The sequence below is a fragment of the Seriola lalandi genome, unplaced genomic scaffold (genome assembly GCF_002814215.2).
Source record: "Seriola lalandi dorsalis isolate HSWRI2012SDOR001 ecotype SW California unplaced genomic scaffold, Sedor1 jcf7180002054332, whole genome shotgun sequence".
Taxonomy (NCBI): domain Eukaryota; kingdom Metazoa; phylum Chordata; class Actinopteri; order Carangiformes; family Carangidae; genus Seriola; species Seriola lalandi.
The window spans coordinates 55099-69185 of record NW_019524885.1 but is presented as its reverse complement, the minus strand read 5'-3'; the positions used below and the strand labels follow the sequence as shown (position 1 = coordinate 69185).

At 39.6% G+C, this 14087-nt stretch overlaps 2 protein-coding genes across 2 annotated transcripts; one reads left to right on the top strand and one right to left on the bottom strand.

Moving 5' to 3' along the window:
- Positions 1 to 5774: 5774 nt before the first annotated feature.
- LOC111655759 (cystatin) lies at positions 5775 to 11911 on the top strand. Its single transcript, XM_023407269.2, has 5 exons — positions 5775 to 5925; positions 6131 to 6371; positions 10314 to 10465; positions 10578 to 10679; positions 10878 to 11911. Exons 2-5 carry the CDS (start codon positions 6284 to 6286, stop codon positions 10971 to 10973), a joined length of 438 nt encoding a protein of 145 aa, XP_023263037.1. The 5' UTR covers positions 5775 to 5925; positions 6131 to 6283; the 3' UTR covers positions 10974 to 11911.
- LOC111655760 (high choriolytic enzyme 1-like) lies at positions 11498 to 13479 on the bottom strand. The gene is made up of 5 exons (XM_023407270.2): positions 13351 to 13479; positions 13072 to 13250; positions 12733 to 12814; positions 11713 to 11867; positions 11498 to 11505 (listed from the first exon to the last, which is right to left on the bottom strand). The coding sequence occupies exons 1-5, from the start codon at positions 13434 to 13436 to the stop codon at positions 11498 to 11500; spliced, it is 510 nt and encodes a 169-aa protein (XP_023263038.2). The 5' UTR covers positions 13437 to 13479.
- Positions 13480 to 14087: the final 608 nt, after the last annotated feature.

Sequence of the window (14087 nt, the reverse complement as noted above, 5' to 3'; positions counted from 1 at the left end):
AGTGACAAGTTTGGACAGAGACTCTGCTTGAAATCCAATATTTCAACATTTCTTAAACATAATACTTATACTATAATATAATCACATGGATCAGGATTCAGCTGGTGAAAGAACACTTGAGGAGACTGGAGTTTGAGGAGAAGAAATTTACATGTATGACCCTATACATGCTATAGGGTATTTCCTTTAATTATCAGGCCTTCAAGATTGAAGCTAACTGCTCATAATGTATACTGATTGTATTCCAGCTTCACTCTCATTAAATATGTTTGGTTATTAATGTGTGCTGTTTTCAGTTCAGCTTTGTCGACCACCTGTTGCATCATGTGATATGCTTTTGCTTCCCTCTGCTGGCCACTTTGGCTCCTTACGGACTGGAGTCAAAACGGTTGACAGTAGAATAGAGTTTAACATATTGTACACATGGAATACTAATACCACTCACCTCAGGGGAAAAGGCACCCCAGTGAATCATCGCGTCTGACTCCCAGCCCAATATCTGTTTGACCTGCTACCATCTGGTTAAAGGTAATCACATCACACACAAACACACTGAGAAACAGCTTTTTCCCAAGAGCCATGTCTCTCATGTCTCTCTGGACCAAACACACCTACCCTCTACTTAGAACTGCTACACAAACATAAAACACACACACACACACACACACACACACACACACACACACACACACACACACACACACACACACACTTGTGCGGACCACTTTCTGACCCCATCAATGTCAAAATCGAACATTTACTCGATTAAATGATCTTACAAAAAGGAGCCTGCAGTCAATGCACAGCACAGGGCATTGTTACACAATTGTTAACATGAAATGAAAAAAAGCCTCTAAAGCCTCTTTCCTCTTATATTTGATTTTCCCTCTTATTTTTTAAATAAAGTTTTCACAGTCCTTGATGCCATTTTATCAGCACCGAATATAAACCATCAGGACATTACCATCACTTCGTGTGGTTACTCACATCTTAGTTATTTAACGTCAAGTACAGCTCCCAAGTTCTCAATGCAGCAACGTTTTAATATAAAGTTATACAAGTATATATCATCAAAGTTACTGTATATATATATATAATCAAAGGTACAGTTTAGTATATATATATATATATATATATCACAGTTATACAACACAGTGTATTTACAGATACTTATTTGTTGCCCTTCAGAGAAGGGGAGAGGGGGTAGTGGTAAGGGGTAGAAAATGGGGGTAGAGGTTGGATGGGGGAAGAGGGGGTCGGAAGGGGAGAGAGGGTAGGGGGTAAGGCAGAGGGTGAGAGAGGGTGGGGGAGAGAGAGACAGAGGGGGTATGGGTTCAGGATAAGGTTTTCTTGAGGATGCTGTTCCTGGACAGGCGGTAACTGTGGACCTGCTCACACAGACTGTTCTTTGGGTACAGGTCTTTGAGTCTGCACGCCTCCTTCTTCTTCTCCGCCTCTTCCTGTTTCTTTACAAGCAGTCCAGACTTCTGCAGCCTCTTCTGCAGCCAGTGCAGGGCCCTGGACGACATCGGCCTCGCTGCTTCTTCAGAGGAACAAGAAGGTGATGAGCACATTAAAAGATGCAGTGTTAAATAAGTAGAACGATGCAGTTTGAAACTAATGGATAGAAATGAGTTACGTACTTTCAGGCTTGAGGCGTGTTCCTTCAGCGGCAGGGCGGTGGTGGATGGAGTCGGTTGGGTGGGGCGCCTCTTCAGGTGTCTGCTCTCCAACCCAGTTGTTGATCAGAGGTTTTCTTCCACTCTGCTCTTGACTCCTCACCTCGGAGGTCGGGCTCTTTAAGCTGCGTTGAGCTGCCTCGGCCTCCTCGCGCCTCCTCTGCTGCACCTCCTTCAGATCGCTCAGTGTGAATATGGGTCTCGTGATGGGCTCCTCTGCCATCGTCACATTTCTCCTCCTCCTCTCCTCCAGCCTCCTCCTCTCCTGCCTCCTCTTCTCCTCCTCAACAGGTTTTCTCAGACTGTTCACTCTCTCAGTTTCTTTCTCTTTTTCTCTCCTGCGTCTCTCCAGCTCTTCCAGAGCGACTCTTGCTCTTCTCTCCTCCTCCACTTCCCTCAGCTCTCTGTACATTTTTTCTCTGAAATGTTTCCTTCTCTCCTCAGTAGTCATTTTCCTGATGTTCTTCACAACCTCCATTTCAGTGAGGAGTTGACTCTCGTTTACCAACATGTTGCTATCGGTCACTTTGTGCACATGGACTTGCTCTGTGTCTGTGTGTGTGTGTGTCTGTCGAAGGTTTTTGGTAGACTGACACCAGCAGACAAGAGAACTGTAGTATAAGGACAATAGTGGAACCCTGAGACGGTTCCATCCATGGTGACGACATAAGTTCTCGTGTTGCATCAGATTCTGCTTCTAGAATAATCAGTGTGGGATTGTTGATTTCCAGAAAAAACAAATGTAAACTGCTTCAGCCACTGTAAAAGCACCTCTGAAAAGTACTCCAATAATGTTGAGGGTGTCATAAATGAAGAAGCTCCAAAAACACCCCATAGTTAAATAAATCTGGCCCATACTTGGGCCACATGCTTGTTTTCTTCTGGCCCACACTGTTAAATGTTTCGCCATTAAAAAAAAGTAAACAACTGGAGGCTGGTTTGCCATTATTTTACTGGAAAATTAACAGTACCATGCTGTTGCTGGTATTTACAGTTTGCTGCCGTTTTTTTAAATAGAGTAAAAAGATGTTATTTTCTACTTTTACAGTAAAATACTGATGAAGGATTTGCAGTTTATTACTGTTTATTTACACTTTTTTCACAGGAGCTATATTTAGATATTTTTACCGTAAACTGTAACATATATATAAAACATGCTGCAGTATAAGCTACTGACAAATTAACTGCTAACAAAAATGAATAAAGTGATCCCCCCCCCCCCTAAACTTTATGAGTTGATAAATTATTCCTTGGCAGTCTTGGTATAAAACTATATTTTAATACATTGAATAAACATGGTCGTTTGAAATTGCAAGTTGAAATTTTAAGACAAATAACACTGCTTCAAAGTGTCTTTTCAAACCATATCTCTTTTTATTGAGCTTGTGAAAACACAACATGATAATAAACCAGAATTTTAGTCATTTAAAAAAGATCACTAACAAGTGTTGTATTCTGCACGGACATTAAACACTGAACGCAAATAAACACAAGAATATTAAAAAAAATAATCAAGTGGTTCTCTAACATAAGCTGTCATACTGTATGTGTATATTTATAAGGACTGTATGAGGGAACAGCTTAAGGAGTGAATGAATAACAATGTGTGTGAGTGTGAGTGTGAGTGTGAGTGTGTGAACTGATTCATAAAGAGTATTTCTCAAAATCTTTAATTTCCTTAGTAGCCTGAAGACACAAGGGTTGACTGATGACATCTTTTTCTGAGTGACCATACCCATTTTCCAAAACTTTGACCTGTCCAGCCTCGGATGTAAGCATCTCACCTTTGAATGAATTGCAGTGTGCATGCAGCGTCATCTTGGGACTGAAGATTGAAGCTGTAGTGAGTAGAAAAGACTGCAGCAAGCGGTGTGCAGTAATATACTGCATTTATAGATAACGAGATTATACTGTTGAAATTTTCCAGTAAATTTACAGCAATTTGTTACAGTGTAGCAACTAAACACTTACAACTCTTTCCATTATATTTGCACTTTATTTTAATTACATGCCCTATGTTTTTATTGTGTATTTTAGCAGTAGGCTATATTATCCATCTATTTTTGTTTTTTATGGCTGCAGCACATGAAGAGATCTCACAACAATTTTGTTGTACGAAAGTAGTGACAGTAAAGCTCTGTCTCTCTCTCTCTCTCTCTCTCTCTCTGTCTGTCTCTCATACAGTAGACCTTATACTTGCATATGTAGGCATGTACTAAACACCCCAGGGAAATTCAAGACAGGAAATCTGCCTGTGCTTGTCCATATTCTGCCTTTCAATCTGATTTCACTAAAACTCTGTGATGAAAAGTCAAAGGATCACAAGAGAGCTCACAACAACCACGCACATCTGCACCACACTGCAAGGCAATCCATCCAGCAGTTCTTGGAGACATTTCACTTTAAAGCACTAACCTGCTGGTGGCACTAAAGAAAAAGTCAGGGGATCACTGACATCAATGTTCAAATATTCCTTTTACATTTTCACAACATAAAACACCAAACAAACATCAACCAACATACCCACATCAACATCAACCCGAGCCCACAGCTATCCCAAATAAGATCAAAGAATGAAGGGGAAAAAAACACACACACACACACACACACACACACACACTTCAATGGGGATTTGTACAATTTACTTTATGCTTTAGCTGTTTGAGTCTGAGGTGTGCTGGTACATCCTCCAGCCAGTGTTTATGATGGTGGTGCAGCATTTTTGTCATATAAGGAGAAATGGTCATCAAACAAGCGTAATAGAGAAGGAAACAAGTGCAGCTTGTTTACGCCACCGATGTCACTGGGATTCATCCTCGGGAGAACATGAATGTGTGATGCAAAATTTGTGCCAGTCAATCTTATGAATTTATAGAGATTAATCACATGACTGGAAATTTAAACCTGCTGGTGGTGCTGGAAAAAAAAACTCAGGGGATCTCCAAAGTCATTGACATTCATCCTCTAGGCACCATGCATATTTGTCAATCCATGCAGTAGTTTTTGAGATATTTCAGTCTGGACCAAAGTGGTGGTTGACAAGACTGTTACATTACTTTCAGCCTCATTAATAGCCCATACAAAAAAATACAGTGTAATCATCCAGAACTGTATGTGTACAAGTTCCACGAATCTATGTTTTGTTTTGTTTTTAACAATGAGTAAAACGACTGTTATATTAATAGCATTTTAGCTTCAGGCATTTGTTTTCATCTCAAATCTCTGATAGCGGCTCAGCACCAAAAGGCCAAATTTGGCAACTAGCTGACGGAAGAATGTGGAAGTTGAAGCGGCTAAAATACCAAATATTCTTCACAGCATTTGGTGCAGATCCAAACACAGCTAAAAGGAGAGTGAATATTGGACTGACAATTTTGCTCCTTGTCTGCTGATGGTAACATGTCAGCGTTGTGTCAGTGTCAGCTTGTTGTGACCCACCCCCCCCCGGGTCAGTCAGCCACATCATTATAACTGCAGGCTAAAAGCACGAGCAAACCCATCAGATTAATTTCACTACTCGCTGACGTTTGGGCATTTATTCACTGCTATTCGGATACTGTAAACCCTTAATCACATGATAACACATTGTTCTGGATATAATGTTGATGTTCCCAGAACAAGTGTGTAATGTGGTTCTGCTGTGCGCTATAGTTTGCACCGTGACTCACTGTCTGCCAGCAGATGCTTTACTTGCTGAGTTTGAGTCAGAGCGCCGCAAAACTGAGAACCTCGTTCACTTGTGTAAAAAAACAAACCAAAAACAACATCAACAACCAAACGTATGTGCACACATCCACACAGATAAATCATGCTGTCAGGTTTACACACCCACATGACACACATGAATGCAAACACACAAAGAGCACAGAAACACAAGCCCAACACACACATAATAGCACATACCCGGCAGCCATCCACAGCAAAAACTCCCACCTACCCAGCCTCTCTCTCTCTCTCTCTCTGTCACACACACACTCTGTCATACACACAGCCACTCGCACACACCAAAGCCGCTGATGGCTGTTAAATCCCTACATGGCGTCATTGCCAGTCAGTGGGTGGGTGTGGTCTTCACTGGCTTGTTAAACATACCAGAGGTTAAATGCTGTTCACTGCCGACACCCAGTCCCTCCCTCCCTAAAGCTCAGATCTCTTCCTCATTCACATTATTGCTCTCAGTCTCACTATCGCTCCAGCATCCACCGGATAAAGTCTTACTTTTTTTTTTTTTTTCAAAATCAGGAAGGTAAATACTTATAATGTTTCTTTCTTCATAGCTTTTTCTATATATGACTCTTTTTTTTCTTTTTTTTTTGCATGTTCTGGTTATTTTTCATGTATTTTAAGATTCCTTATTTCCAGTAACTCTCTCTCTCTCTCTCTCTCTCTCTCTCTCTCTCTCTCTCTCTCTCTCTCTCTCTCTCTCTCTCTGTGGACCTTGACACCGTCAGTTGTTTCCTGCACACACTTCTGCCAGTCGGTTGGCAAGTGGTTCAGCTTAAATAAAGAGCCCTGTTTATCTGACGTCTCTTCCTGAAGATCTTATCCTCCACCCGTCTTTCCATTGTGAAGGGCACAGCACAGTTGGCGGTCAGCAAGTGAAGATGTCTCTCCCGTTGTCAGTGCTGATATGTCTGTCACTTGTCCAGCTGTGTGTGGGAGATCAGCCTGTGGATGAAGTCATCACAACAAGTAAGTAGTGATATGGAGGAGAAATATGTGTCACTGCATGGACATGGGGAGTGATGTTACAGAGAGGCAAGCTAGATAAAAGAATGTTATTAGAAGAATAGACTGAACTTCTATGTTTCTGACATACGTTTTTGGGAGGACAGACTTTGTGGCTTGATGTCACTTTCAAAAATTGGTAAAATTCTTTAAAAAGAAACAGACTCATGACAAAAGCTATAAATGCAGAAATGATATGTGCAATCCTCTAAAACACTCAAAAGGATATCTTAAAGCTTTATAACTACTAGTAACTACTTATAATACTGTACTGACAATTCATACTTTTATCCCTGAGTCTTATGTTTCCTTACTTAAAGATAAAATGCTATGAGAACAGGAAGATTTGACACTTTCTACTTGCACATAATTCTGTTATCTTCTACTGGTATGACTGTGAGGACAACATTCAGCTAAATAATTTAAAATAGTCTTTTCCTGGATTTGTCCTCAGAATTCTCACGAGTGCGTCAACAGGGGCTGATGTGGATAAAAGAAATCTGAATTTAATTTAAGTCGAGTCAAGGGAGGCACGGTGTCTGCAAATAGCAACCTAAGATTTATTTGAAATTTAATCTATGAATAAACCATGTAATGAGTGCCAGGATCAGTTGGTGCATTTGGAGAGAAGTATATAACAATACACTAGAGAATAACTAACACACTCAGGTCTTTCAAGATGAGAAGATATGAGCACAATACAGCTACTGCATGCCGACATAACAGCAGCATAGGCACCTGTGTCAGAATCGTGACTAACAATCTAGAAGCCAGACAGACAAAACATATGCAACTCTGCCAATTCAACTTTCTGCCTTCATATGCCATTTTGCATCACAATTAAATCAAATTAGCAACATGTTTGTGTTGCACTTTACAGAGGAAGCATAAAATAAAAGACAAAAACTAAACAGAATGAAGCCTGAATTTGAATAAGAGACTAAAACTATGTGTAATAACAAAGAATTTGCAGACACCTCATGACTGATGAAGGAAGTGATCACTGAGAATGTAAACAGGAAAAACAAGTATGTGTAAAACTGAAGAACATGCAACGGCCATTATGCATAAATGAACAGAATACCTTGAAAATGAATAGTGTCAAGTCCAACAATAAAATGATTCAATTAAAAAATTGTATGAGGATGTCTGAATGTCTCTCTGACAGGGTGTGACTATGACACAGTGGAAAATAAGTTTTGTGTTTGTGTACTCAGCCTGCAGACGCTGAATCTGTACTGAAGTCTGGTTGGGTACAGTGAGTCAGAGAGTTTGGCCCAGCCAGCAGTCAGAGAAAGTTGTCATAGGCCGAGTGGAGTTTGGTTTGGAAGTGTTTGGGAAGGAAACAAAATCCATCAATTCCTCTCAGTGCCTGTTCACCATATTTGTCCAACGTCAGTGGCTTCTGTTAGTGAATGGCCATACTGAGCAGAGACACATGCTGGTTGGTGCAGATCAGTACTTGATATTTAATGTAAGTGTGCAGTAAGATGAAACATTCCATCAGTACAGCAGCGAATTGTAGGTTTGATTCAAAGTATACGTGCTTTTACAAAACATACAGTATAAATACATTTAGTTCAGCGACTAAAGAGGCAGACTGCGACATCAAGTGGAAATTATGTTTACTGTTTCAACTGACAGGAGCTGCAACAGCAATTCACCAGCGGTCTCTGCGATGGAAATCTTGTGAGTTGGGTGACGGAGTATTTATTGTTGCTCTATGCACTGAGGAGGTAGGCAATGAACAATTACAAGCGTTAACAGGTTAACTAGTGTAATGTCTTCCTAAATAATACAGATACTGTCCCCTGGAAAGGACGAATGTAAACCCACACATGTGCATACATCAGACCTAAACAATGAATTACATCAAGGGCAGAAAGTCTGTCTCTGAGCTGGAGGGGTCCTGTGTGTGATTAAACCCCCCTTTAGACTGGATTCTCTGCCCATGATATCATTACAGCCTTGATTGCTGCGGCAACTGCCACTGGGGACTGACTGACAGGATTGGTTTAATTTCTCATCTCATAACTGTGTTAGTCGTTTCATTTACATAGCTACACGTTTGACATACAGCTATTATGTCATGGTTGTTTCTGTAAAATTTGAATCATGATAATGCACCTTTAAAGAGCATCTCCACACTAAAGTGTTCTCGGTGGGTCGAGATGTTCTTGAGTGTTTTGCCCCTCTGACCTCTGATATCCACTGTGACCTGTTGCACTTCTGAACATGAACCATGACAGGGTGGAAATAAAACATAGTGACTGTTGGATAAAGGCACAAACAGGATTTGCAGGACAAGATGTCGTTGAAACTTGAATAACACAAAATGGGATGGTGACACCAATTATCTTACTGAGAAAGAACAAAATGAGAATGGTGACAGTAAACAGGTGGGAGGAAGATGGCCTTTCTGTGTTTTCGTACAGAAAAAAACGCGATTAAGAGTCTACAGTCATGCTAGCAGCTCAGTGAGAGTGTACTTAGGCAAGGCAGGTATGCTCACTTATTTTAGTTTAGCCTGTTAACATGCTAACATTTGCTTATTAGCGCTAAACACATAATGCAACTGAGACTAATGAGGCATTTGGTCATGAAAAATTCTGTGAGGAATTAAATTTCTGACCTGATGGTGTCACTAGATAAAAAGGGAAGGAGTCACTAAAATTATAACTATTCATCCCGAGGAAACATAAATGTGTTCCAAATTTTTTTTGTATATTTTTTTTTTTTATGCCTTTATTTGATAGTATAGTGGAGAGAGACAGGAAACAGGGAGGCAGAGAGGGGGAATGACATGCAGCGAAAGGCCGTCCGGTGCGGGATTCGAACCGGGGTCAACTGCAGCGAGGACTGTAGCCTCTACACATGGGGCGCCTACTTAGACCACTACGCTACACGACACCCCAAATGTGTTCCAAATTTAATTGGAAGCCGTTTAATATGAAATTTAACTCAAAACCAAATGTCAACCTTAAGGTAGCGCCAGAGGAACAATCAGGGGATTGAAAAAGTTGGTAGGATTCATCCTGAGAGAACCATGAATATTTGTACCCAATTGTTTGCCAATCCATCCTGTAGATATTGAGATATTTCACTGGATAAGTGAAATTTATGACCTGCTTATGGTGCTGGATGAAAAGTCAGGGGTTCCCCAAGGTTGGCAGTCTTCATCCCCCTGGGACCATGAATATCTGTGTAAAGTTTTATGGTAATCCATCTAATTGGCATTGAGATATTTCAGTCTGAACCAAAGTGAGCTGACTAGCCTAGAGCTACTCCATTGCTGTGGCTAAAAACAACAGTTTGTGTGGCTTGGCCACCCAAGTGACAAGAGCTACAGCTATTATCTTTAAATTTAGCTTTTATTTCCCTGAGAAAATCTGTTTTATATCCTCAGCCTGATGATCGAGGCTTGGTTTTGGCAGAGAGGTGAAGATGGTTTGGCAGTGTAAAACAAGCATGAGTGTAAAATTGGCTGAGTCCAGGGTTTGGTGGTCTTTCAGTTTCCAAGTCCTGGATTGATGTTCTGGACTGAAGCAGCAAATGTTCAGGATGAAGGAGCATAAAAACCACAAAAGAGAACACATTAAATCATAACACTGACTGCTTGTGTGTGTGTGTGTGTGTGTGTGTGTGTGTGTGTGTGTGTGTGTGTATGTGTGTGTGTGTGTGTACGATTGTGCAACTGGAGGCAAATGTATCAGTATTGAGGTGCTTTTAATTGCACAAGTTAATTGATGCACATTATGCAAGTGAATGCGTGCATTTCAGTGCTGTGCCACTTCAGCCGTCTGTAATGAGAATACAGATACTTTATTGTTGTCCCACCAATAGCTCTCGTCCAGTTACAGTATGTAAAAATTACCTTGACTATGTGTGTGTTTTATATCCTCATAGAAAAAGTGCCTATCTTGGGTGGCTGGTCTGACAGGAGTCCAGAGGCAGCTGATGTGCAGCAGGCAGCTGAACATGCTGTGAGGATGTTCAACACGCACTCCAAAAACAAGCGGATATTCAAACTGGTCTCCATCACGGCTGCTCAGAGTCAGGTTAGATCCATCCCTTAGAAGCAAAGGAACCGACATCCAATAAACCCTCGCAGTGAAATAACATTTAGATCATTTCTAATAACTCTGTCCTCTTGTCTGGCCTTATCATCAGGTGACCAACATGATCAACTTTAAGATTGATGCAGTTCTGGGAAAAACCAAATGTCTCAAGTCTGAAAACCATGACTTGCACAGCTGCAGTCTTAATAAAAAGGTATATCTATTTTTGTTTGTGTGCATTTGTATGTCTGATATCCAACTCAGCAATGTTTCCTATATATATTCCAACATCTCCTGAGCTCCATCCGTTACATTCATTCTTTCCTGTCTCATAATACAAGGGCTGTCCTAGTTTTATTTCAGAGATTTCCCACTTCCTTTGTCACACTTATTGTTTTTCCCCCCTCCACAGCATCTCAAGTGCCACTTCCAGGTGACTTTCAACCCTCGTGACAACCAACATGAGCTGAAGGGTCACAAGTGCAAGAAACTTGGGGAGAAGGTTTAACTTTTTCATGGTTAAGCTCTATAGCTTTTGATGGTGATTCAGAAGGAATGTTTTCCAGCTCAGTTAAAGGGTTGGATGTTTTGGCTGGTAGAAGACAGTTTATAACAGTGGTCCGAATAAAAATTAGCTTGGAAAAAGTGACCAAGAGCAGATGTTGATTTTTGTTACCATATTGTGGAGATTATTTGTAGGTTGGGGCTTGTAGTTGTGTTTTATATGTTATATATTTTTCCTTATTCATTTATTTTTATTTTTCTATTATTAGTCATTGCACTTGATATCATTTCCATAAAGTTTAAAACAACTAATTTTTGCTAAAGAAAATGAGATTTCAGGAAAAATAAAAACACTAATCACAATAAAGAAGAAAGAGACGAATAACACATGATTTTTATGTCAATATTTATTTCATTGGTGTGATTTTTTATAGAAATGAGTCAACAATCTGATGACACACATTGCCACTCATGTTGTTTTTGAGATAACAGCGTGTACACCGTCTCATGAGTTTTCTTCTTTTTCTTTCAAATGTCTGAAAAGAATGACGAGAAAGAATCAACATATATTTTCAAATTTCAAATCTTAATACTCATTCCTTCTCATATAATTTTAAACCATAATGTCTGAAAATACAGAATTTATGTAGAACCACTGATGTTAGTTTAATGGATGTTTCCTCATCAATTAAACAAAGCAGAAATGCCTTAAAAATAAATTTTAATAAATTTCAGGATTATACTGTATCTTAAATGATTTCTATACTTACTGCATTCGTATAACCTATTGACCCTGAGGATATCAATATCAGACATGTCATCCCTCTGTCCAACTGGCACAGATGAATCTGGGATGGGAGTAATAGTGTCTTCTCCAAACACTGATGTAAAAGCAGTCCTAGAAAAAAAAAGAAATAAAATAAAATGATGTAAAAATGGAAACTGTCTTTTGTATTTTGTATTGCCACATGGGAATATAAATATTTTATGGTTTGTTCAGTTTAATTTGGCTTTGTAATTTGCCTCTTATGCCATATGTCAAGTAGAAAAAGAGCTGTGAAGCCCATGCAGAGATTAATATATTAAAGCTGCAGTAATGTTTTTTAATGTTACCAGTGGATTGTGTGTAATGTGTAAGGTGAAAGGTTTTCATTTAAGTGATGGATTTACTTAATCAATACCTGACTCTGCAGTTTCCCCTTAGCTCTATGGATACATTTTAGTGTATTTCAGCTTGTTTTTGTTTTATGGCGCACCGACTTTAATGTTACGTAACTTTTTTTCAGCTTCATGTCCAGCAGCAGGAAGCTGTTGTTAACAAAAAAAAAAAAGTTCTGGTAGCTACTGTAGATTACCAGTCCGGCACCAAACAGCAGACAGACAAATCGTTCAGCGTTTTAACAGTAAAAGAGCCACGTTTATCCACCATGAGCTGGTGGACAACAAAAACAGAGCTATAAGGAGGGTGAATGTTGAATTTACATTGGTCAGGTGGCCTGAAATCTGATTCCAAATGAATATTAAGGTTGCTACATGTCAGCTGAATGTGTAAATAGGCAACTGTTTGCTAACACATCAGCCATATTGGCTGTACAGGTTGTGTTAACTTAGTTGCACTGCCTCAAAATGCCTGATAAAAGTCAATTTATGGACATTTATGTGTTTTGCAGGGCAATGACAACATAAAAAAAAGAATAAATAAATAATTAAAAAATATAGCTTGCTAACAATACAGTCCTATTAATGATATAAAGAGATGTTACCTTCCATAATGCATCACAGAAGAATAGTCATATGGCGTGTTCAAGTTGTTGGTGTCCCTTTTGTGGAAGTTGAATGAATGTACTATTAAATAAAAAAATATACATATATGGAATAGATCTATGAAATCTATGTTCACCCAGTCATGATCACAAATATATATCTTCATTATATTATACATGACATATAACATTTTCTCTGTCATATTTGTTATAACAAAAATAATAATATGAATAAAGATACATCAGTAAAATAATTCTCATGAATCATGAATATATACATATATTTTAAAATGTAGTATTTAAATATGAAAAATATAATGTCAGAGGCTTAGAGCTCACCTGATGGGACATTTTCCCAGTTGATCCTGACATACTGGTCCCTGTCGCTCCTTGTGTGCTCATGGTGGAAGCCCAGTGCGTGGAGGAGCTCGTGCTGAATGATCCCATGATCGAGACAACCGTACACAGACAGAGAAACCAGCTGCTCGCCCCCATCTCTGCCAACATTGGACCAGCACCTACGGTACAGTGAAAGACGGAGTGACAGGTCTGAATCCTGACAGGCTGGCTTCAACATTACACTCAGCGTGTTTTCGGGCACCTCCACTCTGCACTCACCCCATTTCACTCTTGATCCTCAGGTAGTCTGACTGGGCGTAATAAGGAACAAAACGAACACAGGTCTTCTGGTGGAAAGTTTCCATAGCTTTCTCAATTGAGGCCTTTTCACTGTCGTCTGCAATGAAAACAAGATTCATATCAGTTTATCACTGACAAACTTCCTTGATAGATTTAGAACATTTATTTTCTTTCTCTTACAAAACAAATTGTCCTAACCATAACAAGATACAGATCACCATGATAGTGTAAATGGAAAAATGCTCACGCTTACTCCCTTTGTACATGTCTATGAATGAGTAATGTTACAGTTCATGAAAAGTGAGGAAATTATTAAAGATATTGTAATTCTCATGACTGATCACTGAGCTCTTACAAAAATAGTCACTGATGGTATAAGGGACCTCAACCAGTCCGTTGTAGGACTTTTTCCATTTGCAATAGCCGTTCAAGCATTTCATGGCATTCCTCTTCTTTGAGAGAGCGACGTCACCCTCCACCAGAATATGGTTGATGCCTGGAATAAAACATTATGTGGACAGATTATAGAAGAGATCAAGACAAGGTACACACAGAATAAACTGAGTGGTGCAGACATGTACCTGTGATGTGTGCAGGTGAGGACTGAATAAATCAAACTTACCTTTATTGGCCTCCAGAATTCTTGAGGTTATGTCTAAAAGGGGACGTTGATTGGTTTTCACACCTAAAATAAGAAGATTAAGTTACCTTACTAA

Coding starts and splice junctions, on each gene's coding strand:
- LOC111655759 (XM_023407269.2), top strand. CDS start 6,284: ATGTCTCTCCCGTTGTCAGTGCTGATATGTCTGTCACTTGTCCAGCTG. Junction 6,372..10,313: donor GGATGAAGTCATCACAACAA/GTAAGTAGTGAT, acceptor ATATCCTCATAG/AAAAAGTGCCTATCTTGGGT. Junction 10,680..10,877: donor GCTGCAGTCTTAATAAAAAG/GTATATCTATTT, acceptor CCCCCTCCACAG/CATCTCAAGTGCCACTTCCA.
- LOC111655760 (XM_023407270.2), bottom strand. CDS start 13,436: ATGGAAACTTTCCACCAGAAGACCTGTGTTCGTTTTGTTCCTTATTAC. Junction 13,251..13,350: donor AGGATCAAGAGTGAAATGGG/GTGAGTGCAGAG, acceptor ACTGTACCGTAG/GTGCTGGTCCAATGTTGGCA. Junction 12,815..13,071: donor CTGGGAAAATGTCCCATCAG/GTGAGCTCTAAG, acceptor TTTATTTAATAG/TACATTCATTCAACTTCCAC.